Source organism: Pogona vitticeps, chromosome 3 (assembly GCF_051106095.1).
Source record: "Pogona vitticeps strain Pit_001003342236 chromosome 3, PviZW2.1, whole genome shotgun sequence".
Taxonomy (NCBI): domain Eukaryota; kingdom Metazoa; phylum Chordata; class Lepidosauria; order Squamata; family Agamidae; genus Pogona; species Pogona vitticeps.
The window spans coordinates 223,687,145-223,712,758 of record NC_135785.1 but is presented as its reverse complement, the minus strand read 5'-3'; the positions used below and the strand labels follow the sequence as shown (position 1 = coordinate 223,712,758).

At 39.7% G+C, this 25,614-nt stretch overlaps 1 protein-coding gene across 4 annotated transcripts in view; it reads left to right on the top strand.

Annotated features, from left to right (window-relative positions):
• Positions 1 to 5,401: 5,401 nt before the first annotated feature.
• EPHA3 (EPH receptor A3) overlaps positions 5,402 to 25,614 on the top strand; it is a 277,193-nt gene continuing 256,980 nt past the window's right edge. For all 4 annotated transcript variants that reach the window (XM_078389833.1, XM_072993965.2, XM_072993966.2 and 1 more), the window contains exon 1: positions 5,402 to 5,620. In XM_078389833.1, coding sequence (XP_078245959.1) covers positions 5,524 to 5,620 — 97 coding nt within the window. In that variant the 5' untranslated portion in view covers positions 5,402 to 5,523. The remainder of the gene's footprint in view (positions 5,621 to 25,614) is intronic.

Sequence of the window (25,614 nt, the reverse complement as noted above, 5' to 3'; positions counted from 1 at the left end):
TTTGAGGCCTATGTGACTAGATAAATGGAGCAGAGGATTTAAAATACCGTCCTTTAATGAATTCTATTAAAAACATGCTTTCCGAGTGGAAACTATGAGAGGGTGATCAGCTCCGCAAAACAAGCGCTTAGCACCAACAGACTAACAGCCAAGTATGTGTGTAGGAAAGATGAGGATGTAATATGTTCTGGTTTGCATAGGACCTCTCCACGGGGCCATAAGAATTTCCTGGGGTGTGAATTATTATCTCAAGCTGCCAAATTGCCAAGTTCCTGAAGCATAAAGGGCTACAACAATTGCTCTCAGTGGCAATGGGGATGAGATTGACAAATTCCATAATATCTGTCATAGTTATACAACTAGAGTTTTGCTGGCGTCACTTTGCGCTGCAAGTGTGTGTGTGGCTGTGCATGCGCACAAACTGGCAAAAGAGCAGTAAAAGAGCATTATCAGTCAGTGAATGGCTGAAACGATGAAGGGGGAGGCCCTGGTTTTCTGTGTATTATGTCATCTTTTATAGCAAAGCTCCCTAGGGAGCTACTAAAGCTGTGTGTGAGAGTGTGTGTGTGTTTGTGTGCGTGCATGTGCATGCATGTGTATGGGGCAAAGTGTTCCTTTTGGGGGAAGAGAAGTTTCTTTTGTGATTTTACTGGCAGGTACTCAGTGGGAGGTTGTTGTATCGTCCTTACTTTTATACCCAGCACCACAGAGCGAATCCCCACCGTGAGGCAACAAGAGACTGTGTTGTTGAAGGGACTTCTTGTGTAACCAGCTCAGTCTGAATGGGAATCATTGTCTATATAGGGGCCAGTCCATTGCATACAACCTTGAATGTGGGCCATAGAGCAGCAGAGTAGGAAGAACACCACAATGGCTACACAACTGTGACAGTTGTGTAGAGGAGAGTTACAATGGCTGAATCTGTGCCTTGTGCTGCTGTCTCATGCTCTGCTATGATTGTTATTGTGGTAACGAGGTGCATGGGGCAATAATTTGTTTCTCAGACCAGGATCTAGTACCCATATGTTTTTTAAAAAACATGTAACTACAAAGTAACTATTTAATTACTTTTGAATAACAGGTAGAGTATTTAAAAAATAGAACTCTGTTGTATCTAATTACTTTTGAACCTTGGAACTATATGCAATTAATGACTCTTGAAAAGGAATGCCCTGAACTCTGACATAACTAAGGCTTGCATTTATTCTTCCTTTTGTAAAAAGCAAACCAATTGTGTCCCCAAATCTGAATTAAGTTCATGGGATGTCACCGATGTACCACTTTCCTATAATGCTAATAATTTCCAATAACGCTATAATTCCTATTTTTCTAGGTCACTACCATTAGTTGTAGTGCAGGGAGGGGTTGCACCAATGTTGGTATTTTATAATTTCCATCCATGAATTTTGGGAACTTTTGGAGATAGCTGAGGAGGACAATCAAGTGGCATTAAGATGCAATGAACAGCTGTATCACCACATACACCATATACACTCAACTGAATAATGTTGCTCTCCCTAACCTTTTCTTCTTTATAAAATATTTTGTTGGGTCCAAAAAGGAAGTAACCCACTCTGCTTTCTGAACTTCCTAAAGTATTGTAGATAAAACAGTCTTCTCAAACGTACGGTGCCTTTGTATGCTTCTGGACAGAAGGGAAGACTACAAATGGAGAAAATAAAGAGCTGTGATGGGGGGAGCACTATGTAGCACAATCAACGATGGGAATCCTGTGGACCTTCATTTTGTAAGTAAAGCTACTACCCACATCCTTCCCTTCCTGACCTCTGCTTAGGGAAAATGTATGATAGGAGTGCAGGATGAGTCCCCAGTCAGTAGATGGGTTTGCCCAGGTGTACCCATTCTGTGCCTAGTCCAAATCAGGGCATTATATATTTGACATACATACATCTGAGACACAGATAAGCATCCACACGAAGGGGGGGGGGAAGCACCTCCCCAGCACCAGTAGTGCAGAAGAGGCTGCCCCATACCATAGACAATGACAGAACACAAATAGGTTCAGGCAGAAGTTCTTTTTCTCTGTGTGTTGCACTCTTCCAATGCACCAAATAGTAAAAGTTAGGAGAATAGGAAAAAAAATATGTGATGAGGCTGGAGACAATGCCCCCTAGTGTCCACAGTCAGTAGTCCATCTAGCCCATGGGTGACCACTCACTGCCTAGCTCAACTCTGAGTACTGCATGTTTGGCAGTTGCCTCCTCTGGAAAGTACACAGGCATCCAAAGCAAGAAATGGAGCAAAAACATTGGTATCATTTTCACTGCAAATATACAAGTATGGGATGGGATGCAAAAATATATAGTCCAATGATCTGTCTCCAATTAGCATCCTACAATCTAGATGGGATGGGATTACAGGAGGAGAAAACTGTTGGTGTTTTGTTTGCAACCTCACATGTTGTCTGTAGTTTATGAGACTGATAGGGACTTTCTGGGCTGGAGTGATTATCTACCCAGCGTTAACCAACTGTTCTTTCCAGCCTTTGAATCAAAAGAGAATCCGCCTGTTTGCTCAGTGTTTCTTTCCCTCTCTTTTCTCCGTTGCTGGCAGCTCTTTGTTTGCTGTTGATCTGTTCGGTTGGTCGCTAAGCATTGTGCAGTACAGAAAGCAGCATACACAAGTCTGTAACTCTGAGTAACTGTAAGTAAATATAAGTTTAAAGAAAAATATGGACTCTGGGGGACTTGTAGTTATTCTCCTCTGTGTGTCTTTGTATTTCTACTGCATAGCAAATGGAATTGCAATTCAAAACTCTGCAACACATATAACAGAACTCAATCCCACACATGAGCTGTAAGTTCTTTTCCCCCAGGAGGAAAAAGGAAATTCAGAGACACTACCATCTTCGACAGGTGCTTAACTGGGCTAGTCATGGATCTGCTTCCACAGAAATGGATGGTGCACTTAGGCAACATAAAGAATTGTTTGTAACGGTTCTTTTACAGTGCCTAAGAGGTCAGCCGCCTTCCAGTCCTGTGCTCTAACATCTAGTCACGCTAAGCGAAGAAAGACAGTGCAAGTGTGTTTGCAGGGGGAGGAGATGGAGATTGTCCGATGCCACAAGCACTAAAAATAAAAGGATTCCAGTGAGAGCCTGGATAGGTAGCATCCCAAGAGTGCACTAGTCCTTGCAAATAAATAACACATGCATTATCGATTTTCTACCTTCATTGATGATCAAACTACTTTCCTCTCCCTTTCTTCTTAGCCGGACCTGAGATAAGGAGCTGATGAAACAGATTTTTTCTTACTATTATTTTTTCTTACAAGATGCACCTGTAGCTGTGAACTACACTCATACCAAGAGCCTATGGTGTAACTGAGGACAAAAGTTGCACCTTGGAGTTAAAGCTAATGCAAAAGCCCAAGGAAGGAGGCAAGATTTATTTTGAATGAAAACGAGGGTGGTTGCCTGGCATTGCCCCCACGTGGCTGGTGAGGAAAGGGTGTTAAACAGCAAGTCAAGAGCAGGGAATGTGTTGAACTACACTATCCAGCCTTCCCACATTCATTTTGCTGTCCAACAAACTGTGGAAGGCCACAACTTCCCCATCCAGACTTTTCTCCTTCTGTCTCTAAATCTTACAACTGCAACTCCTAGGATTCTCCAGCTGCTAGGCATGGTGAATTTTGGGAGTTGTAGTGCAAGACCCCGGTCTGCCCTTTACTCCCTGGGTAATAAAGTATTGCTCACTGAAGGATCCAGAGTCCTCTCCCTCAGAAATGGCAAAAGGTTCTTGGGCTCCATGATCACTGCAGATGGTGTCAACAGTCATGAAATTAAAAGACGCCTGCTTCTTGGGAGGAGAGCGATGACAAACCTAGACAGCATCTTTAAAAGCAGAGACATCACCTTGCCAACAAAAGTCTGCACAGACAAAGCTATGGTTTTTCCTGTCGTGATGTATGGAAGTGAGAGCTGGACCATAAAGAAAGCAGACCGCCGAAGAATTGATGCCTTTGAATTGTGGTGCTGGAGGAGGCTCTTGAGAATCCCCTGGACTGCAAGGAGAACAAACCTATCAGTTCTAAAGGAAATCAACCCTGAGTGCTCACTGGAAGGACAGATCCTGAAGCTGAAGCTCCAATACTTTGGCCATCTCATGAGAAGAGAAGACTCCCTGGAAAACACCCTGTTGTTGGGAAAGTGTGAAGGCAAGAGGAGAAGGAGACGACAGAGGACGAGATGAATGCACAGTGTCATTGAAGCTGCCAACATGAATTTGACCCAACTCCAGGAGGCAGTGGAAGACAGGAGGGCCTGGCATGCTCTGGTCCATGGGGTAATGAAGAGTTGGAGACGATTTAACAACAACATCCTTCTGAATGCAAACTCCCAGAAGCCCTGGTTGTGTTGTAGATTCTGTGAAGCATGGGAGCAGTAGTACAAAATGTAACTTTCCCCAGTTTTGCTCACAATGCCGCATTTGTGTTCTCCATAAAAGTAGCCCAGCAGTTAAATTTCGACCTGAGGGGCCCAATCCTCCCCGCCTGGCTACCTAGAAAGAGGCAAACGATCTCTCTCCTGCTCTTGGGGAAAAAGAGTCGGGAAAATGAGGGCTGTCGCTTGCTGGCTCAGGTCTCCGTTTGCGCACCCATAGGTTGGGAGTTCGATTCCCCACTGTGCCGCCTTGACAGGGGCTGGACTCGATGATCCATAGGGCCCCTTCCAGCTCTGCAAGTCAACGGTTCCTATTGTTATGAACAGTGCGCGGAGCAGAGGGCAGTAAGGGAAAGTAGGTAGAACAACTGCACTTCTCTACCTCCAAAGAGGGCGACTTCCCCACCTTGAAAGTGGAGGCGAGCTTGCGGGTTCGGATTTTTTTTTCCCTGGGGGAAGGGTAAGGAGAAAGCCTTTTCACGCCTCCTCTTCAAACCTCGGCTGCCGGCTTGGAAAAGAGAAGCTGCCGCATCGGCTGCCTAATTCCCCTGAGCTCGCGCGCGCGTTGGGATTTGGGGATCTCCGAATCGGGTCTTTTCCAACCAAAACTGGGGAGAAGGCGAGGCTGGGAGAAACAAGGGTGCGGCGACACCCTAAAGAGCCCCAGCTTGGGCGCGCGTCCCTCCGAGAGGCTTCTGAAGCAGGGCGCTCCGGGTGCTCAAAGCCGCCCCCTCTTGGGTGCGTGTGAACGGCACCGGGGGTCTCTAGCCGCCGCCTCCCCGCCCCCCCCCGGCTCCCTTGAGGCGCTTTGCGAAACCACAAGCAGCCCCTTCCCTCCCTCCCTCCCTCCCTCTCCGAATCCCCGGCGCGTCTTCTGTTCTTCTCCAGGCTCCGGGACGTCGCGGGCGCTAGGACCCGGCGAGCGTGGGCGGGCGATCCGCCGGCAGCCCCGGCCGCTTCGGCAGCGGAGACTCCTCCTTTCTCTCCAGTGTCAAACTTGACATCAGCCCCGGCGAGCGAGCGGAGCATGGTAACTTCGCGCCTGCAACCCGAGCGCCTCACATCAGTGGCATGCTTCAGGGAGATATGCAGCTCGCGCTGCCCTCTGCACCAGCGACATGGCTTGCCCCTTCTCCATCCTTCTTCTCCTCCTCCTCGGCTCGGCTGCCCTCCGCTGCCGGGCGGATCTGAGCCTGCTGCCTCCCACCAACGAAGGTAAGCCGAGATCGCCCGCAACTTCCCTGGATCCCTCGCCGGGAAAGCTGCGCGGTGGCTCTCCATCCACAACCCACCCACCCACCCCCTTCTCCCCATTGCTACCTTCTTTTTAAGGTGGCCCAGGGTTGGACCCAGGACAGGGCGCTCAGCCGCCAGATCTTTCCCGATCTTCCAAATTTCAACCGACAATCTTTTTTATATATGGATATTTTTGTATGCTTCCACCCCACCCCACCCCCGTAGGAGAGCATGGCACCTGGGTAGCCCCCTTCATTGTTGGGGGGGGGGAGTTACACTTACTGGCAAAGTTGCGTGCGGACGGGCATGTGGCTGTGCGCTGGAGCGCGTGTGCATGTGGCACATCGGAAGAGTGACTGAGGATGGCCGGCACCGGTCTTCAGAGATGCCGAAGCGGGCGAGGGTGCCTGTAGGGGGCATCACCCTGTCCGCGTTTGCAGGCGCCGCCAGGAGCTTGGTTAATGTCTTCTGTGCAAAGGGACTCGGCTCCAGCCTATAATGAGCAGGGCGTGTATATTTATTAGCATAGAAGTGATGCTAAGACATGCTGTTGCAAGGAAGCCCCGGGTGGCTTTCGCTGGGTTAGCTTCGATTTGTGCGGGTTTCCTGTTTTTCCAGATTTTTGTTTTCATTTTTTTTTTAATTTCAGTTTTTTGGGTGGCTTGTCCAGATCATTTTCACTATCTCGGATCAAAAACAGATCTTTCCTGAATGCGATTGGCACTCAGAGAATGGGGCAGAAATAGGTTGAAACTCACAAAACTGATACTGTCGTCGATTTCCACGTTTTGTTTTATTTCGCCTGGTAATGGTTGAGAAAAAATTGAAGTAAATTATTCACATCTCTTGCTGTATGGCTTGTAGTTGGCCTGAATAACTGAATGTAGCTGATGTAAATCTGAAAATCCACATCCTTTAGGATGTGCTTGTTATATGTGGTTTGATAAAAGCATTTTAAGCCATGAAACAATTGCTTTAGTTCGCAGGACAATCTTCCGGGTGCATATAATTGAACGCTATTTCTTTATAACCTTCCCCCGCCCCTGTTTGATGTGACATATGTGGCATCAAACGTACATATCTATTTATATCTATTTGCTTATGAAACATGTATGGACCGAGAAACTCTCACCAAGCATACAAAACATGTTGTTTGGGAGGAAAAAAATAACCACTGGATGTTGTGTCCTAAAAACACACACACAATTGAATGGGTTCCTTTAAAAGACACACCCATTAACTCTGTAGGTGAAATCAGACCATTGAGCATTAAACCTTTGACACAGGCATGCTCAAGCACAGAGTGGCATACAAAATTCAGAATTCCGAAGAATGGGAATAACTTGTGGTATCAAATAATTGTGCAAAACCTTGTACGTGCTCGATTAGTGCCGCTTATAAAGCAGTTTCTGATTTGTTTAGTACATATCCTAAATGAGTAACGATATCACTGTTTTTTGCATCTAGAAGGTACTGGTACTGATTTTTTTAAAAAAAAATCTAGAAGAAATGTAGTGGGGATGGATGCAGGTTGAAAATATTTAGCTGGGGTTTTTTACAGTACAGGAACAAGTAAACTGTTCATTATATTCTTTCTTAAAAAAATGAAAATCTGCTTTCTGAATGAACATATGTACAGTATTTTTTAAATTAAGTACATCAGAGAATTGTACAAAATTTAGTGGAACTTGTGTTGCATACTGGAAGGCTGAGATAATAATCCTGTTGTGATACTTTTTTCCAGGGTGGGGGTGGGGGTGGGGGAAGCTAGGGAAAAATCAGTTGCAGTAGAGACCAGTTTGGGATTGGACACAGGTCATAGCAGCTAAACTCATTGATAATGTAGACTCTGCAACAGTAGAGCATCTAAGCACATTGTCTGGCAAAATATACCATGCATTAGCTAGTAAATTGAGCTGATATATTCTAATATTCACACGTCTGCAATGCAATTTGTTACTTTCTGTATCTGTTTCCTTGCCTTTACAAAGCATACTGGGTTCAAAAAACAAACAAACATAGAAGATGTTCCTGGGAAAACATGTTTACATTTTCCAATGTGTATCCTTTACTTTTTAAGCATATATTAGAGTATTTGCATGCTATTCCAAGTGTTTTTCTTTGCATTTGAGCCCTGTTTTATTCTTTATTCATGATCATTCAGCGGCTTTAAACTACCCAACTGAAAAGTATTTAGATGGTGGTCAGTTTCGTAATAACATTATTATAATTACGCAATTGTTAAAAGAACTTAGAATCTGAAAAGAATCCCAGGGAAATTTGTCCCATTTAAATATACACAGTGTTCCTGAAAATGTCAAAAACAAAATGAGAAAAAGCCATTTGCTGCTTTTTGAAGCTGTTTCCACATTTTCCCCCATAATGATTCTCCCTTCACTTTAAAGAAACGTATCTGAACGTGGCATTTTCAAAGTCTATGTATTTTAGACACGTGAGCTAAAATCTACACTGCAACTGCAATTACATATCCCCTTAGCTGAAAGTAAGCCCTTTTGAGCTCAGTGGCACTTACTTACTTTTGAGTAGATCCAAACTTGACCTGTTAGAGAATAAATTATCCTTTTCCACCCTCATCATAAAACTATTAAGAGAAGAAAATGGATTGAAGTTGATTACGTTTTGCAACGATGTCTTTATCTATGGGTATGTAGTGTGGCAGAACAAACTTTAATATATCTTTAAATAAAGCACATTATGAATTGGGAAGCTCATTTCACTTTGTGCAGACTGTGAGGAAAGAACAGGGGCCTTTCTAGAGAAGCAGCACAGATACTTTTTGTTGTTGCTTCAGTTTGTTCTTTTGAAGATAAGTAATCTTTTCTTTCTTGGTGTATTTTAAATGCTGTGATTGGTGCTTCTAGATCTAGCATAACTCGTGTTCAGGTTCTTTTTAATACGTTATGTCTGCTGTGTGGTGGGGTTTTTTTTCTTTTTCTTTTGCTGTGGAGATTGAGCACATTGTATATTTCACTGAATCTCCAATTAAGCAGAGCAGTGATGAAATAGGTAATTTTCTTCTAACCTTAAAAATCTCTCTCCCATAGTTGTTTGTGTGTGTGTGTGTGTGTGTGTGTGTGTAAATGTGTAGATCCAAGGCCTTTTAAGCATTCTCAACTAGCTTAAAAAAACAAGGGTTGTGAAGTGTGAGCCATCTATTCAGTAAGGGGAAAATGTCAGGCGGAATTAACATCTGAATAATGAATGGATCCTGCTCCATGCTGAGGCTTAAATAGATTTTTTAATGTATGTACAGAAATTTCTGGCTTAATATATGCTGTCCTACAATTCATAAGTCACCACTTTATTTATTTGGAGTTTTGTTAGAAGGAAGATTTTACTTTTGTCTCCATGAAGGTGGTGCCACTTCTTTCATGATTGTTCTTACTGAATCAAGAACCAAATGAGTGATATCATTCTGCAATTTAATAGTTTTTCCCCCCTCTAATCCATTTCTGTAATGATACAATTTGCCCCAGGGTACCAGCAACCTTAATTTAACTGTTTTATAACCCGCAACAGTTAACACTTGACCTAGGTCATTAACAGGATTATCAGCAAATTTGTTTAAGCTTTTACTGACAACCTGAATTGCTTCAATAATATTTTGACTGTGCAGGCAGGAAACTTCTTTTAACCTCTCAAATCTCACATAAAGAATTTCTTATGTACAAAACTGCCCAAAAAGACACCAGCACTGTACATCTGTTCATGGTTACCTACAGGCAACATTCTGGTAAACAGCAAGAAGTATTCCAGACTCTCTGTTTACAGTGTGTGAGTTTTCCTTAAATGAGTTAGTCATTTGTTCTTACCCATATCAGAACATTTGTTCAGTGGTTAAGTTACATCTTTCCCTTAGTAAACATAATTTAGCAGTTAAAAATATTGATGTCGTTTTCAGTGAGGTCATGGGCTATAGCACTTTGAAGTGGCAGAATGATAGACGTAGCGGTCCATATACTTAACATTCCCATTTATAATTCTAGTTTCTTTCTTTGGGTTTAAAACAGTCTTAAAATGGCTTTTCGTGAAATACAAATTTTAATATATTTTTAATAAAAGAAATGATTTCAAATTATGCTATATGCTTTGCGTTTCATTATTTGAAACTTATTTAAAGCACAGTCCTTTGAAAAGTCCTTGAGCATACGCTCACATGAATAGGTGAAAACACATTTAGGATTCTTCTGCTCTCATTCATATTTGCTTTGCCCACCCATTTTTAGCAGATTGTGCCTTTTGACTTTTTTTTTATCACGATATCCTAAAAGTCTGGGGATCTAATTTCAAAAAAGCAAAACAAAGCAGAAGTTAAGCAGACATTTTACAAAAACAAAATTCTAAAAATATCACAGAAGTGACAAGGCATATATCTATGACTATAATTTCAACATTCAGACAGCCTTACTGATGCCAGTTTGAGATCAACCACCAGTCAACCTGAATAAACCAAACTTAACAATGCCTTGAGAGGTACTTCTATGTGGTGATACAATAGATCCTGACTTATAATGGTAACATTCCTGATTGGTATAAAGTCAGGAATTGCCACTTTAAAGACAAGAAGTGTATGTATATAGAAGGGAACAATTTCTTGAAAGAAAGAAAGAAAGAAAGAAAGAAAGAAAGAAAGAAAGAAAGAAAGAAAGTTAGATTCTTGACGTGAAATTCAGAACAGAATAAAGCTAAGGTCCAAAAGGATAAATTTCATACTTCAGACTCTTTTTCAAAGCAACTTTATTTCAAGTTAGGGTTAAACTATCAAAACAGGTAAAATGTTCCATAATGTCCATTGTGGCATTTGTAAGACCTTTCCACAGGACTAAAAAAAAAGTTATATTAGCTCATGATTCTTATTTCAAGATTTGACTGGTTTATTTCTATGGCTGAAATATAATTTTTATTTTCTTTTTTATTTAGTATGTTATTATTTATAGCTGAGTCACTGATCCAGCTAACATTCCTAAATATGATTCATTTTTTTTGGTTTGGAATGCCTGAGAAACTTAGATAAAAGTTTTTTTTGCCATAAACCAAATGCAGAGTCTGAGAGATTTAGGCAAAGGATAATGAAATAAATTAGGATGTTTACATGTTACATATATATGTGGCTTTAAAAGGAGATTAGCTCTAAATAAAAAATCTGCTTCCCTCTCCATCCGCAAGTAGGCTGTCCACATTTTGAAGAAAAACTGTAAGTTGGCAAAACTGAATATTATTTTTGTATTTACATTTGACAGAAAGGTAGGGACTAAAATATTTTCGTCTTGGGTAATGTCGTGTTCCTTCTTCCAGCTTTATTCAAAACTATATAACTTTTCATCCTGAAAAATTAAATACAGATTCTTGTTTGTGTGATTATCACTGGATGAAAGGTTTTGCAATACAAATGCAGGTGTTTTATGTCCTTTTTTCCCTGAGCAATCTGGACTTTATCGCCAGTGAGGGTCACTACAGAGCAGTGCCTGTTACCAAACAAGCAAGAGGAAATATTTTTGAGACTTTGGGACTTCTGTTTGTTCTACTAGGCACCCATTTGATTGTATGGCTTGAAGGTATATTTGCAGAACAGCCCATTATTTAGCATTCCCTTTGGGGGGAAAATACCTAAAGTTTATTTGTGTTGTCTGTTATCAAGTTGAAACCACTTACAGACCCTAATAGGCCTTTGAAGGTAAGTGAGATAATTTAAGGAGTGGTTTTATCAATTCCACTCCCCCGGTGAGTTTCCACGGCCAAGTGGGGATTCGAACCCTGTTTTCCAGAGTCCTAGTCTCTATCCACTACACCACACTGGGAATCAGTTTAGATGACTTAAAGGGGTAAAGCTACACATTGTCATTATTTTAATAGAAGATACAAGCTCCACTGCATCTACTATTTTCTGTTGAAATTATTTTTGTAGCACTGTTCAATCTGTGTGTATATTTCTCCAGATTAGATCTTAATTCCAGGTTTAGTTCCCAACTTTTGTCAGCTGATATCATGATATGCTCCTCACTCATGTATTCTAGAGAATTTCGATTCATAGCAGCGTGTTTGCATTTATACTATTTTACATGCTATGTACAGTATACTTATTTGCAGATCTGTTTCACTGAAGTACATTATTTGCAGACTAGATAGATATATTAGATTCAATACATTAATGTACTAATATTGCACTGGAGACTGTTGATAGTCTAGAAACCTGGCCCCAAAGTTTGAGGCATCCTAAATCCATCTTCTGAAATCTAAGCATGATTGATGTTAATGCTTCCAGATGAGGGTGGCTATAATGCAGATTTATTTTCAAGAAATGGCTTCCAATTGTTCAATTCACCCTTTAAACACAGGGCAAATTAGCTACAATTTAGAAGGCTGAATAATAGGCAAGTTTTGTTACCACAACATGCTTGAAACCCATTTAGTCATTGGCAGAGTGCAGTACTGGAAAACAGACATTAATTACTTCCATTGACGTACCATAGTAGGCATTTGTGGTGGGTAGGAGGATGTTCCCTATGTTTTATTTCACATTAGATTTTTTCAGTAATATTCTCAAAAATAATTAGAGAAACTTTGAGTGTAGACTAATCAGAGAAAATCACAATTGTTAATGCTGTTTGGGCTGGGTTTTCATTTGTTTGTTTTTGTTTTTAAAGTTTATATTATGTTACTTTATTGTTTTATATCTACACCTCCCAGAATAGTGCTGTGCACTAAATCAATCAATCAATCAATCAATCAATCAATCAATCAATCAATCAATCAATCAATCAATCAATCAATCAATCAATCAATCAATCAATCAATCAATCAATCAATCAATCAATCAATCAATGCTTAGTTCTCTTAGTGAGATTGGAAGGTACTTGCAAAGCTTCACAAACTTTAGAACTCAACCTAGACTGAAAGAGTATGAGTCCTGAAGTATGAATTTCTGAGTAGATTTTAATCTTATCCTGGTATAATTAATAATTGTTACCTCCCATGATTGAAAGTGGCTGCAATAGTTCTGAATTCTTGTGTTTCATCGTGGGTACAACATTCGGCCATCGGTGATGGGTGGGTGGGTGGAGCAGATTGAAAGAAATGAAGATACAGGAATAAGGATCATTGTGCTTGAAAGGAATTGTTGGGAGACCAACAAAAGAATAAAGGCCTCGCCTAGCAGGCCTTGTTTAGGATTAATGAAACCACATCAAATTAATTCTTTAACGCAGGGAGATGTTATTCATGCTGCTGCACTGTAAGTGAAAACTTTTAGGCAACTTTTCTCTCTTTTTTGTAAACTACTGTATATCCTGCTGTTTTGGGCAGGGCAGGGAAGAAAATCCTATTAATCTGGTGGGAAAAAAATGGGGAAAAGGATGAAAGCACACCAAACAAACAGCAGTGGAAACGTGCAGGCAGTTCAACAGTGAATCCCAGGGGGTCTACAGAGTAAGATTCTATTCAGCATGTTTGTGTGATATTTCTATAATACCTTGGTTTTGTTTTCATAAATAAAATAGATTTCAAATGTTTTCCCAGAGTTGTATTTTGAATACCACATTCTGCTGTAAAATATGAGCTAGTATGTTCCACAGTTGTATTCAATTTGTCGTAATGAAAAGTGAGACAACTTTTTTTCTGGAATTTATTCACGTCCAGTTTTTTTTTTTCTTCATCAGCAACGGCATTTCCTGACACACTCTGTAGATTTCATTGTGCATACGTTATAATGCACCAGAAATACTATATGTAAAGCCCAAATTGCAAACCAAAACCAAGTAGTCTTTTTTTTAACCTGTGTACTTCCCAAATTGTATGGTTTAAATTTGTGACCAATAAAGAGAGCTGGGGGAAGTGGGAATAGGAATGTGACCACCCTGTTTTTCAGTAACAATATATTTTTAATATATCAAATTTGAAAGCTCTATTGCACGAAAAAGTGCAATAGATTTGTAACTGTATTTGTATCCGTCACCAATGATCTAATTCTGCTGTTATTGTTCTTCAAAATATGGAAGCAAAGGAAAATTGAGGTATCTCAATTGGAGTCTCAAGGCCAGCTGAACAGATTTTGCTGTTTGATTTAAAATACAATTTGCCCCTCACAAAAGTCCACTTGCTACACTCCAATTTTCAATATCCTCCACCTCACTCAAGGGTGTCAGGGTATCTTAGAAGGTGTAGGATGAGTTTCTTCAGATCTCCCACAGACTGGAGCAGCCAAAGGCTATTGCTGCCGCCACTTTTTCTGTGTCACTCCATATCTACTCCCTGAGGAAACTGTTTCAGTTTGCTGAAATACAGTAACAGGATCAGATCTAGAAGACCAGTGTTGCTAGATTTAGGGAAGAAAAAATATTGGAGTTCTGGGAACCTTGTGGAAAGAGAAAAACTCTGAAGTCATTATCTCCACTCAAACATTCTCAGATTTTGTACTTTGTTTAGTTTTACAATGGGTAAACAATTCAGCTTCCACTTCTTTCTTTCTTTCTTTCTTTCTTTCTTTCTTTCTTTCTTTCTTTCTTTCTTTCTTTCTTTCTTTCTTTCTTTCTTTCTTTCTTTCTTTCTTTCTTCTAATTACAGTCTGGCATTGCATATTTCTACTCAGAAATAAACCCTACTGAGTTCAACAGTACATACTGTCTTGTAAGGTGGTGGAGTGGATTAATTTTTCCCCTCAGTCTTCATAATGAACTATACTTTGTTTTTTTCAGTTGAATGATGATAGAAACACTTTATGTAAACATTTTTAAGAAGGAAAAACAAAACTGAAACATTTACCCCTCGTGGTTTTTGTCTAGAATTTTTGTACTCCTTTATTTAATGGATTTACTATAGTTCTCTTTATGTTCTGTGATGTTTCTCTTTGTTTTTATCCTTTTTGTATCATTCCTCATAAATGTATACATCTGTGCAATCTTGACAATTTGAGAGAATTAAAAAATATAATTATTTGTTTAGATTTCAAGGCTTCATTTTGCATAATAACTTTTTTTTAAAAAAAATCTATCCTTTGGCTTTTCAAAGTCTAAGACACAACAGTTGTTCTCATAATTAAAATAAATATCCTCCCATGCATGTATCAGTGAACAGAGTCATTGGTGGACTTGTTTTCCAGAAATAGTCAGTAGGTCAGGTCCAGATGTAGTTATATTTAGAGCAGGTCCTTAGAAGTCAATAGCCTTTAATTTCATGATTATTTACATGGGTGTAGTATACGTTTCAGTCAATACCAGTTAAAAGAGAGTGGGTTATCTTGTTGTGTTTGTTTTAGTACTGTTGTTTAGTCTTACGGTGGCTTTCTCTGAGAAGTTACCCTCTCTTAACTACTTACAGTATATTACGGTTTGTCTTGCTTTTCTTGAAGTGGTGAAGCCCCAGAATATCTCCTAGCTGTCATGTTGTAAGTTAACAGCGCAACGTGTGCAATCCACATTGGTTCTGTGCCAGTTCTGTCAGCTATGTGCCCGTGCTGAAATGCCTGCAGGTGATAGGGTAGGATGTCTAGGACATTATGTCCGGTTAGCGCCACCTGCAAGTGCTTCACAAATACTACGGATGAGGGACTCGGCAAGGAAACAAGCACTTTGAGACCCAGAAGTTTTCTTTAGGGTATTGCTGACTTATGGAGGAAATGAAATAGGGTAGAAAATACCTGCTCACTAGTGAAGAAAAAAAATATCTAAATAAAACACACAATCGGATGTATGTACGCAAACTGTGTTTGGATTTGCAGAGAAAAAGGCATTGTGAAATATGATGCAGTTGTGTTGGGATCACAAGGTGTTAGATAAGGCAGTGGATGACTTACAGCATTGTGGCAGACTAGATGGGGAAGACAGATTCCAATACCCAGTCCTAGTGTTTATCTTATCTTAGTGAGATTGATTTACATGAGGAAAGTGGGAGAGAAAGTGTGGAAAAGTTTGTTCAGAAAGGCAGAAAAGTAAGCTGGGTCAAATCATTTTTTTAAAAAAATGTGAATAGTAAAACACACATGTTCTAAATTGATTACATCCATAAATTCTGTTAAACAATAAAAATAGCTTCTTGATGACATCAGTAACTTGGAAAATAAAACCGGACTTTGCATTAGCATCCTGCTTTCTTCAGCATGACAGTTAATGGAGGTTTCTGATTCTTTTGGTAAAGCCTCTCCTTTCTGTGTTCACACAGAAGTATTTAAGTACTTGCCCTTTCATTTTTATTTTTTTTTGGCATCGGCTTGAATAATTCAAGGACAAACAGACACATTCTTTGGTTTGTTTATCTATAGTTGTCTGTATGAGCAAAATGTCAGATCAGCTCTTGAATGGGCCATTCTTCAAATAGTTGTTGTTTTGAACATCTGTACTGCAGTGAAAACTCTGCTTAGGAGCTGAGTTCGAGACCAAGGTTGAATCAACCGCCTGTTCTTCTGAATTCAGTAAATTGAGTACACAGCTTTCTAAGGAGGGGATTGCAAGATGTAGGGGGAATGTATAGCCTTTCACAGTTTGCAGTCTGCCCAAGCACTGTGGGGTGGTATATAAGCATCACGTTTTGCTTTTTGGTTTGTATGCAGTTGGCGTAATATATTTTAAAAGCCATGGATTTTCTGAGGAGTTTTGTAACACCATGGTTCTTCTCTGAGCTAAGTTCTTTGCAAGTCGCAGTCCAACTGTTCTACGTTTCTTTTCTTTTCTTTAACTATTTGAGCAATTTAAAGTTGCATGAAAAATCTTAGTCTCCTGAAATGTATCATCTGTTGTTATGGGATACTATGACTCAGTACAATGTCATTTGATAATTAAAGCATAAGTTGTGACTAAAGTGGTAGGATTCTTAAATAAAAAAGGGGGCTGGGGAGAAGGGGAAAGGGGGGAAAAAGCAGCCTTAATGAAAACCTATGTTTTTATAACAATTTCCAGAAGGGTCGCTGTCTTTGCCTGTTGCAGCAACATACTACTAGGCTGGCAGAAGCAGGCTTCCAAAAGCTCTCCTCCTGTCATCAGCCTCTCCACCATTCCTCCAGCCGTAGGAGAACCTGCAGAAGCTATGTTGCAGAAGAGGAGGGATCCCTGCAAAATTAGAAGAGCAGAATGTGTTCATCCACAGAAGACAAATCCAGGACCCAAAGAGCACTTTGTGTTTAACAAATATATGATAGCCCAGGAACGCAGAATGCCGCTTTGTCCTGAATTTGGCTCTTGGTTCAGCTAGACAAGTATTATCAACTCTGAAAAGCAGTGCATTTCCAAGCAGGATTCTTTCCCAGCCCAAACAGAAGATTCCTGTGGTCTCCGGTCCAAGTACTAGCCAGGCCTGACCATGCTTAGCTTCTGAAATCAGACAAGATTGTATTGGTCATGGAGCTAGATCTTTCACGAACATTTCAGTCCTGCTTCAGTTCTGATCTCTCTGTGGACACTTGGCTGTCCGAGGCTGCAATATTCACCAGTGAAAAGTTTACGATCCTTTGAAAAAAAAATAATTACATTTCTATTTCCTCTTCCTGCAGCTGTGAATAAAACTCACATGTGAAGAAGAAGTTTCTACAAAATTATTTTAGAATAAAATACTTACAAAAAGTATAGAGGATTTTATGACTAATTCAGCCCTCTCTGACACCTGAAATCATTTGGAACAAGAGTCATAATAATGGCGAGGGCTTTTGAATTAATAACTGAAGATATCAGTGTATCCTGAAGCTGAGTATAATTCAGAAGTTTCTCTTTAATCTATGGCCCTCTAAAAACGTTTGAATGTAACTTACACCCAGTTTACTTAAAAGATCAGTTTACTTAAAAGATAAAAACCAATCAATCTGTCAACTTGAAAAACCAGAATAAAAAACTAGAAGCATTTTGTACTTGGGCAGGTATTGCTTTTTAATCTGTTATTTATTGTATTCTTAGTATTAAGTGTTTTAAAATTGTGAGCCACCTTGAATCCCCTCACCATGGGAAAGGAAGCCTACGAATGATTCAGTATAGTCATTCAGAATAATCATACCTATTCAGAATAGGTAAATAAATAAATAAGTAAATGTGAAGAAATCTTTCCATTATCTCACTTTTCAAAGAAAACGTCATCTCAACATAGCAAAGCAATGTATAGTATTGAGGAATTCCCAATCCCTATGAGCACGTCTATAAGAAGGGTGGGTAAAAGGCACTTACCTCAGGGTACCAAACTTTAGAGGGCACCAAAATCTAGAGGTGAATTTACTGATGAATAGTGCTAAAGTGCTTTTCAGGCTTATTCATTTTTATTTTTTAAAAGGAAAAGTGGAAATGTTCTCTTCAGTTTTAGGAGAGATAGCCTTGTTAGTCTGTGCTAGCATATCAGACAAAAGCATTTAAAAATAAAGAAGACAAAAATGTTGTGGCATGTTAAAGACTAGCTGCTATATTTTAATGTAATTCTTTATAAAAACATCCATTTCCTCCTGCACCCAAATAGCAGTTGGTGCTTAAATGAACTTGTCCACAAAAATTCTTCTTTTGTGGAGGAGTCTTTAAGTTGACACAACATTTTTGTCTTCTTAATTCTTTTACTAATTTGTTTTTTTGTGTCCCTGATATGTTCTCTTCAGTGGACACCTCATTTTTGTGTGTGCAGGGACTTAAAGCCATGTTTCAGGACAGGATGGTGGGGAGATAGTGCTGTTAGCCTTGAGTGACAGCATTTCTATTTGTAGCTCTGCATGGGGCAGGTCTTGTCTCCAACATGAGAATAGAAAAACAGACATCACTTTTTTTTCAATGGGTTTTTGCATCTTGTGCAAAATGCAACGTTTGGAAAATAATTCCTGTCCCCCTACACATACATGTGCATGAACATACCGACAGAGAGCAAGCTCAAACAAAGCCAGTGGTGATCAAAGATGGGAGAAATATTTTCTCCTCCTCTGGAAAACACGTTCCATATTCCTGCCTTACTCATCTTGTATTTTCGAATGGCGATTCATAATGCTAGTGAAAAAATGTAGAGAGGTGTTTTTTTTTCCACCCAGTCATTTAAATTTGAATATTTAATATTCTTTAAGCATATTAGCAAATAAACCAAACTTTTGAGATTGGGTAGCCTGAGAAGTCTATCAAGAAATACACATGCTTTCCAAATAAAATGATCTATAGTATCTTCTATATAAATCACTTTCATATTTCTCAGTCCAGGCACTCAAGTTGATTGAAATACTGCCTACTTCTGACTGATTCCACAGGCATGAAATCCACTTAGTTCTAAAGTGATCCTGCTCAACTTGCTTGTGGTTCAGCAAGTTTGTCTTGCCTGGGATTGGACCATTTGTTCTGCCAAGGCAAATAAATATTCACCTCCCTCTTTCACCCCCTCCACTCAACTTCACTGCTTGAAAGAAATGCTGGGTTTCTGTCCTTCAGGTCTGCCAAGAAATTATCCTGCCTTTGATGAAGCAGAGCCATGAAAATATTTTCTCATCAACAGAGGAGGAAGAAGGAGTGGGAAAAACAGGTGAAATGTTGAAATAAAGGCAACAGGTGCAGTGGGGAAACGTGCAGATATTCCTCACTCTTGGTTCAGTCGGCAGTTCCAACAGTCTCTACGATTCTAGCAGCTGGTGTCCTGTATCATAGGGTAGAAGGAGATTGCTCATGTCTAGCCATTTGGAAAGAAGGCCGAGTTTGCAGAATGGGAATTATGTTCCTTACTGAGTTGACCACACCAGCTAATAGCCAGAGAACTCGGGTCCCCTGAAGATTCCATTCTTGCAGCAGGATTTCTCTTTACTTTGTATCAGGTATTTCATTAGTGTCACATATAGCGATTCTACTTGAGTGTGAAGTTTACAGATTTCATTTCCAACCAAATTTAAAGATGAAATCAGTTAACCAATATGAGATATTAAAATATGTACTTTGGATATGATGAGACAAAATCTCAGTCATTATTGTCTTATTACTTGGTCAAAAACAGGCCTTCTTGACACAGTGAGACAGCCTGTTGAGGATTCTTCCACTCTTGTGCGAGTTCTTACATCTAGCTCAAGAGTTGGGGCAGCAAATGAATAGGTGTTATTGTGTTATTGCATTTTCTTGAAACTGCAGGAACATAAAACTAGCCTATAAAACCTTTGATATACACACACATAACACAGGAGACCCAGAAGGCTAGGCTAGTTGATAAACAACAACATCACCTATTCAGTGCTTCAACTTTGTCCTGTTTGTGCAAGCAAGAAGCACTGGATTTTTTCAGGAATGCACATTTTTAGAAAGATGCAGAAACCTGTTATATAAAAGCTATATATATAGCTGAAATATCATTTGTTCATATCATTGTTTGGGTTTTATATATATATATAAACCAAACAATGATATGAACAAAATTATACTCACTGTCCTGTAATGGGAAGGATTTTAAAATGCTCTTTCATTTAGTGAGGGCACAGCAGGTTAGAATTCACTTTCTTATACTTGGAACATCTGAATTAAGGAACATTTCTTAACACCAGGGAAACATGGGGTCAAACATTCAAGTTCATTGCGAGTGGGATTGTCTGTGAAAAGGACCATTGATCAAAATTATTGTGAGGCAAAGTAAAATTGACAGTGAACGATCAGTTAGTGAATATTTTCAGAGCATGGAAACATTACAATGGTTTGAACAGTTGCCAAAATCCCCTGTCCAATTGAAACAGTAATCCAAAAGTAACTTTTCTGAGCAGTCCTTGATGTTCACAAACGTAGCGAGTCAAAATCTTTATACCTTTCTTCACATTTCTCAACACTTCTGTAGCTTGGATTCTATCCTGACAGGCCTTGCGATGTAAGGAGACCCTTACCACTGAGGTTATCTACATCAATTGTGGTTCTTGAGGGGAAATGAAATTGCATCATTGAGTTAAAACTGTTCTTCCTGTGCAAGATGGCTGGGGTGGCAGGTAGCAGTTGGAGCCATATTGCCCTTTGGTTGATCTGGGTCAGTTAGTTTTGTGGGCAATGACACACTGATATACTGTAGTAATTATGTGTTAAGAAGCCTCCCAGTAGATTGTGTGTCATGCTGTAAGATAGTTCATGTGAAAGGAGAAGAATTGGCATAGAGCGGTGGGTGGACTTTCTGGGTCAAGGGATAAGAGTGGACAGGTGACTCCCAGATGAAGGTAAAGTGCCACTTGGTTGATCCTTATAATCAGATATTTGTGAGTCTTATGATAAATGATGGCCATGACATTTATTCGGTCAGCTCTCCCTGTCCTTTTTTTCAGTTACGGAAAATAGTTTCCAATATTTTGTGAATGTTAACAAAAGATAAAAACCAAAATGAAAGAGCTACATGGTGCAGTGCTTATACTACAGTTCTGCAGTCGAGCCCCTGCTCACAATCTGAGCTTGATCCTGACAGATTCAAGTAGTTGACTCAAGGTTGACTCAGCCTTCCATACTTCTGAGGTTGGTAAAATGAGTACCCAGCTCTCAGGGACAGGGGTAAAGTGTTCTTTGTATAATTATGTTGGAAAGCCACACATAGAGTACTATAACACCATAGGTTGATATAGAAGCTTAAACAAGAATGACAACGAAAACAGGGAGACTTGTCACAAAAGTAGCAGGTTTGATCAGCGTGTATGTAAACAAGTCATTCTTTTACATAACATGTTGAGATAGGAAGACATGAAATGCATTACACAACATGACATAAAACAAATATCTTCCAGTTAGCTCAATTAGTGAGTGGCCATAACAGTTCACTGATAATAGTTCTGAATGTGAGTTAATGCAAAACACTTCGACAAATCTTAATTGTGTTGCACAGCTACTATGGTTTGCTCCTGTGTCCCATGTTTTCTTCTTTAAAGCCTTGTGTGAGAGGTCCATTGAAAGGTTTATGAATTAACACTTATTTCCTTCTGCGTTGCCATATACTATCTAGACAAAATAAGGAGTAGATAGGAGAAGGAAAATCGAAAGAATTTGCTGGGCTCTGTGTGGCTGTTGCTAGGATTGTGCATGTTCTGCACACCAAATTGCGTGCATACATTGGGGAGAATAACACAAATAACTCACCTAGTTCACTGTGGCCTCTGTATGTGGAAGAAGCACAGAATCTTAACACAGCTGGAAGGGACCCTAAGGGTCATGGAGCAGGAAATCTGCAGCTCAAGCATCTCTGACAAGTGGCCGTCCAACCTTTGTTTAAAAGCCTCAAATGAATAAGAGTTCATCGCCCTCTGAGGCAGTCCATTCCCCAGTCAAACAGCTCTAACTATCACAACATTCCTCCTTATATTCAGGTGCAATCACCTTTCCCATTATTAGAAGAAGCAAGGCACTTTTCATTTAAAATTGCTATGGCTGTATTTTTCTCTCATGTCTGGTTTTCTGGATACAGGATTAGTTTGAGGGCTTGGAAAATTGCTTTTTTTGGACTACTGTTCTCAGAATCCCCTAGCCAGTTTGTAATACAAAAAAAAAAGGATTTTAATGAAACTCAGGACAATTCCGTCCGTTCTGAAAAGGCTACGGAGCCTTTCTTTGCCATTTGGTTTTATCGCAGGCTCTGAAAAATGTAAACCATGATCTTGTGGCGTGGGTGCTTTTTCCTGCCTGATTTGCAGTTATGCACCCTCAAGTGAAACCCAATAGGGTTGATTTCTCTTCCACTCCACATAGTCTGCCAGCAGGCAGGAAGCATCTCCGAGCCGCCAGACTCGTGCATGTTTCTGAAGCCTACCTAATGCACTCCAGAGCTCACGAGAACGGTACGTTTCAAATTTTGCTGTCAGTGAATTAAGAGCCAGGCAAACTCTGCGTAGAGATGAACATGTTATTTTCTGCACCTCCTCACCCCTGACATTTGGATTACCAGGTCTAATTTGGAAAATTAGGCTGTGGAACTGTGGTCTTCTGAAATATAGGATGTCCGCTTATAACACAGGATGTCGGGCAGCCTAAGTTGATGCGTTCCCTGCAATGTGGTTTGTTAAGAAGGAAACTAAGATGGGAGACCTGGAGTCTGGATTATTGCGCTCAGCAGAAAATGCTCTGATAATTTGTTGATGGATTATAGTACGCTTTAAGTTGCTCATAACAAATCCATTCCATGGCAATCTTTTTTTGTCTGGAACACAGGGTTGTGCAAATAAGACAGAAACTGGAGGCTAGGCTCTTCTTTTAGCTCATCTCTCTTTAAAAAGCTGTAATTTAAGCTGTTTTGCAAGATGGAAAGTATGGTGGGTTTTTTGGCAAAAATGTCTATTGTGCCATTCAGGGTTGATGTCTGTATTTTAACAGAAGGGATGTATCTGGTTCTTGTTGGGTGGCCAGACATGGTGAGGGGAAAACAAATATTTAAGGTCGCAAAGTCCAAACCTATCTGTTGCTCTTACCAAAAAGCATAACATAGGTGCAGCTGTAACTTGCTGACCTGCTAGTTATGGAGCTGAGTACCCAGAAAGTCACCTTTAAATGAACAACCGCTCAACTTGGGTTGCATGATTGAATGGGTGGATTGATGAAACAGGGTGCAAGCTGGGCTATGCGGTCTACAAATGTGCATCGGCTTGTGAATAGTCTCCACGTTGTCCCACCCCAAAACCAAACCCTGGCTGGATTTCTGCCTCAAAGTGCCTTTTGGGCTTCCCGGATTTGCATGACATGTTTCAATTATGGGTATCTTCATTTCCCCCCCCTCTTTCACTGCAAAACTCTGTTTTTCTCTTTGTTAGCATTTTTTCAGAAGCAATTGTGCTTCGAAATCAACAGTAGCTGTTTAACAAACAAACTCCTGCTGGGCTTTGGCAAATATGCTTGAAAATTTTAAATGTCTCACCAGTCATCATCTTGATTCCAGTCCCACCCTTTAGTAAGAGAAGGAATTCTGAAAGACAGAGTTTAAAAAATGTTGTCAAATTTGTTGCATTATATGACTCAAATGTGAATCACACTAGAAGGAACTTAAACAAGACGGAACTCTCTGGGTCTTTTACTCATTTAGATTTTTATCTCATTCTATCCTTGCTTCGGGGCAAATTATAAATATGTAACATATGAGTAAGGTAAGAACCCTACAGAAGCTAAACTAGATTGACATTCGAATAAAACAGTGTGTGTGTGTGTGTGTCTGCATGTACACACTGTATTCTGTGTAGCAATAAGCTAGTTTGAAATAAAATAGCGATTAATTGCAAACAAAGAAGCTACTCTTTTAAATCTGTAAAATACGGTACTATTTATTTCTTTTCCGACAGATAGTCATGATTTGATTTTTGTGTGAAAGAGAATGATAGGAGAAATTGCTGTTTTTAGACATGAAACTTTATAAATTACACCATAAGGGTAACCTTATAGAACTGGTGGAAGCCAGGAGGGTTTGAGAAATTTTGCTCGTTCTTTTCCCCATTTAGGTTACACTGTAAATTCATTATATTTCATTGTCATTGATTCCAACATGAAAAAATACTTCTGGAGTAATTTTGAGTCTTGTTGGTTTCAATGGGAATGACCCTGGATCTAATCCATTATCTTTTGTTTTAGCATCCAGTTAATTTGTATTCTTGTTAAGGAAATACATGGTTTTCAAAATGGGAGTGGTAATTTAAAAATTTCTCAGCTCTCCCCCCTCCCACCAATGATTAAAATCACTTCAAGTCTCTATAGTTAACGAAGAACTAGGATTTGAAACCCTTGGTAGTTCTCATTAACTGTAGTAGAACAAACCACAATTTCTCGAATTGAGCATTCTATGGAATTGTGGTTAATACTGGAAGAGGGTATGGTTTTGATTTCCTTACGGACATGAAAGATAAAAATTGGGAAACAGATAAAAAAGAGGGTAGCATAGAAATAAGCAGCATATTTTGCATGCAGGTTAGTAATTCCCAGTCATGGAGTTCTTGTTTGTTAAGGTAGTTTGAACCAAAATGCCATAAATAACATACGCACGTTTTCAGTCATGTGTGGTGTATTTCTATTTCAAGCTCGAAAATGAGACTCATTCTTACATCATGACATAAACCTGTACTGAAGGAGCTTATTATGAGCTCTCTTAAATGGTGAAGTTGGCGACCTCAAAGCCCGCAGCAGCCATGCTGGAAGCAGAACTCTTAGCAAAGAACATGTTAATAATAGGCGATGTTCTTGCTTTGGTGCACTTGGCCATAAAAAGTGATGACATGTCATCCTGTGGGCAAGCCTTATTCCCCTCTTTCCTATCATGGGAAGGAGGCCATGATTTGGATTTGCAAATCCTGCAACCCAATCCCATGCATGGTTACTCAGAAATAAGTCCTATTAATCTCAGTGTTATTTATTTATTTACTTAAGGCCTTCCTTAAGGACCTTGCCTGGTGCTGTGCCTCTGCTTTTGCTCTGGTAGGGAAAATGGCTGCCTTTGTATTTTTTTTTTATTATCCTGTTTTGCTGGTTTTATGCTTTTTTATAGCTTCACACATTTTTGTTCTCTATCTGTTATTTTGCTTGTGAACCACCCAGAATAGTGCATCACACTAATGTGGTGTGCATAAAACTAATGAAAACAAAATAAATGAATGAATAAATAAATGTCCCACATTTTCCCCTTGTGGGACTGAAGGCAACTTACAATATGCACGAACAAAAAGAGTTTAAAAACACAGTAAATTAGAGTATGAAAGCAGTGTTAGAGAGCTTGAAACAAACATATAAGTAACGAAGTTTAAATCCATTTAAAAGCCATTTAAACCATGTAAAAACAGAACAATACCACCAAAGTATGTGAAGAGGATTGTAGCTTTATTCATTTACATAAGGCCCTCCAGTGAATATCCTGATTTTTAAACCTCTTTTGCCTTTAGGTTCTTCTGCCTTGTTCTAGGATCCTCTGACACTATTTATTCCCTTTACTATTCTTGTACAGTACTGTTTTTAACCCACAGACAAATGCAAACAGGAGTTCTCTGCTGCACGCCCTTTGGTGACCGAAGAAATCCAGAACTGAGTAAATCTGATTAATAATTCAGATCTATACAGCAC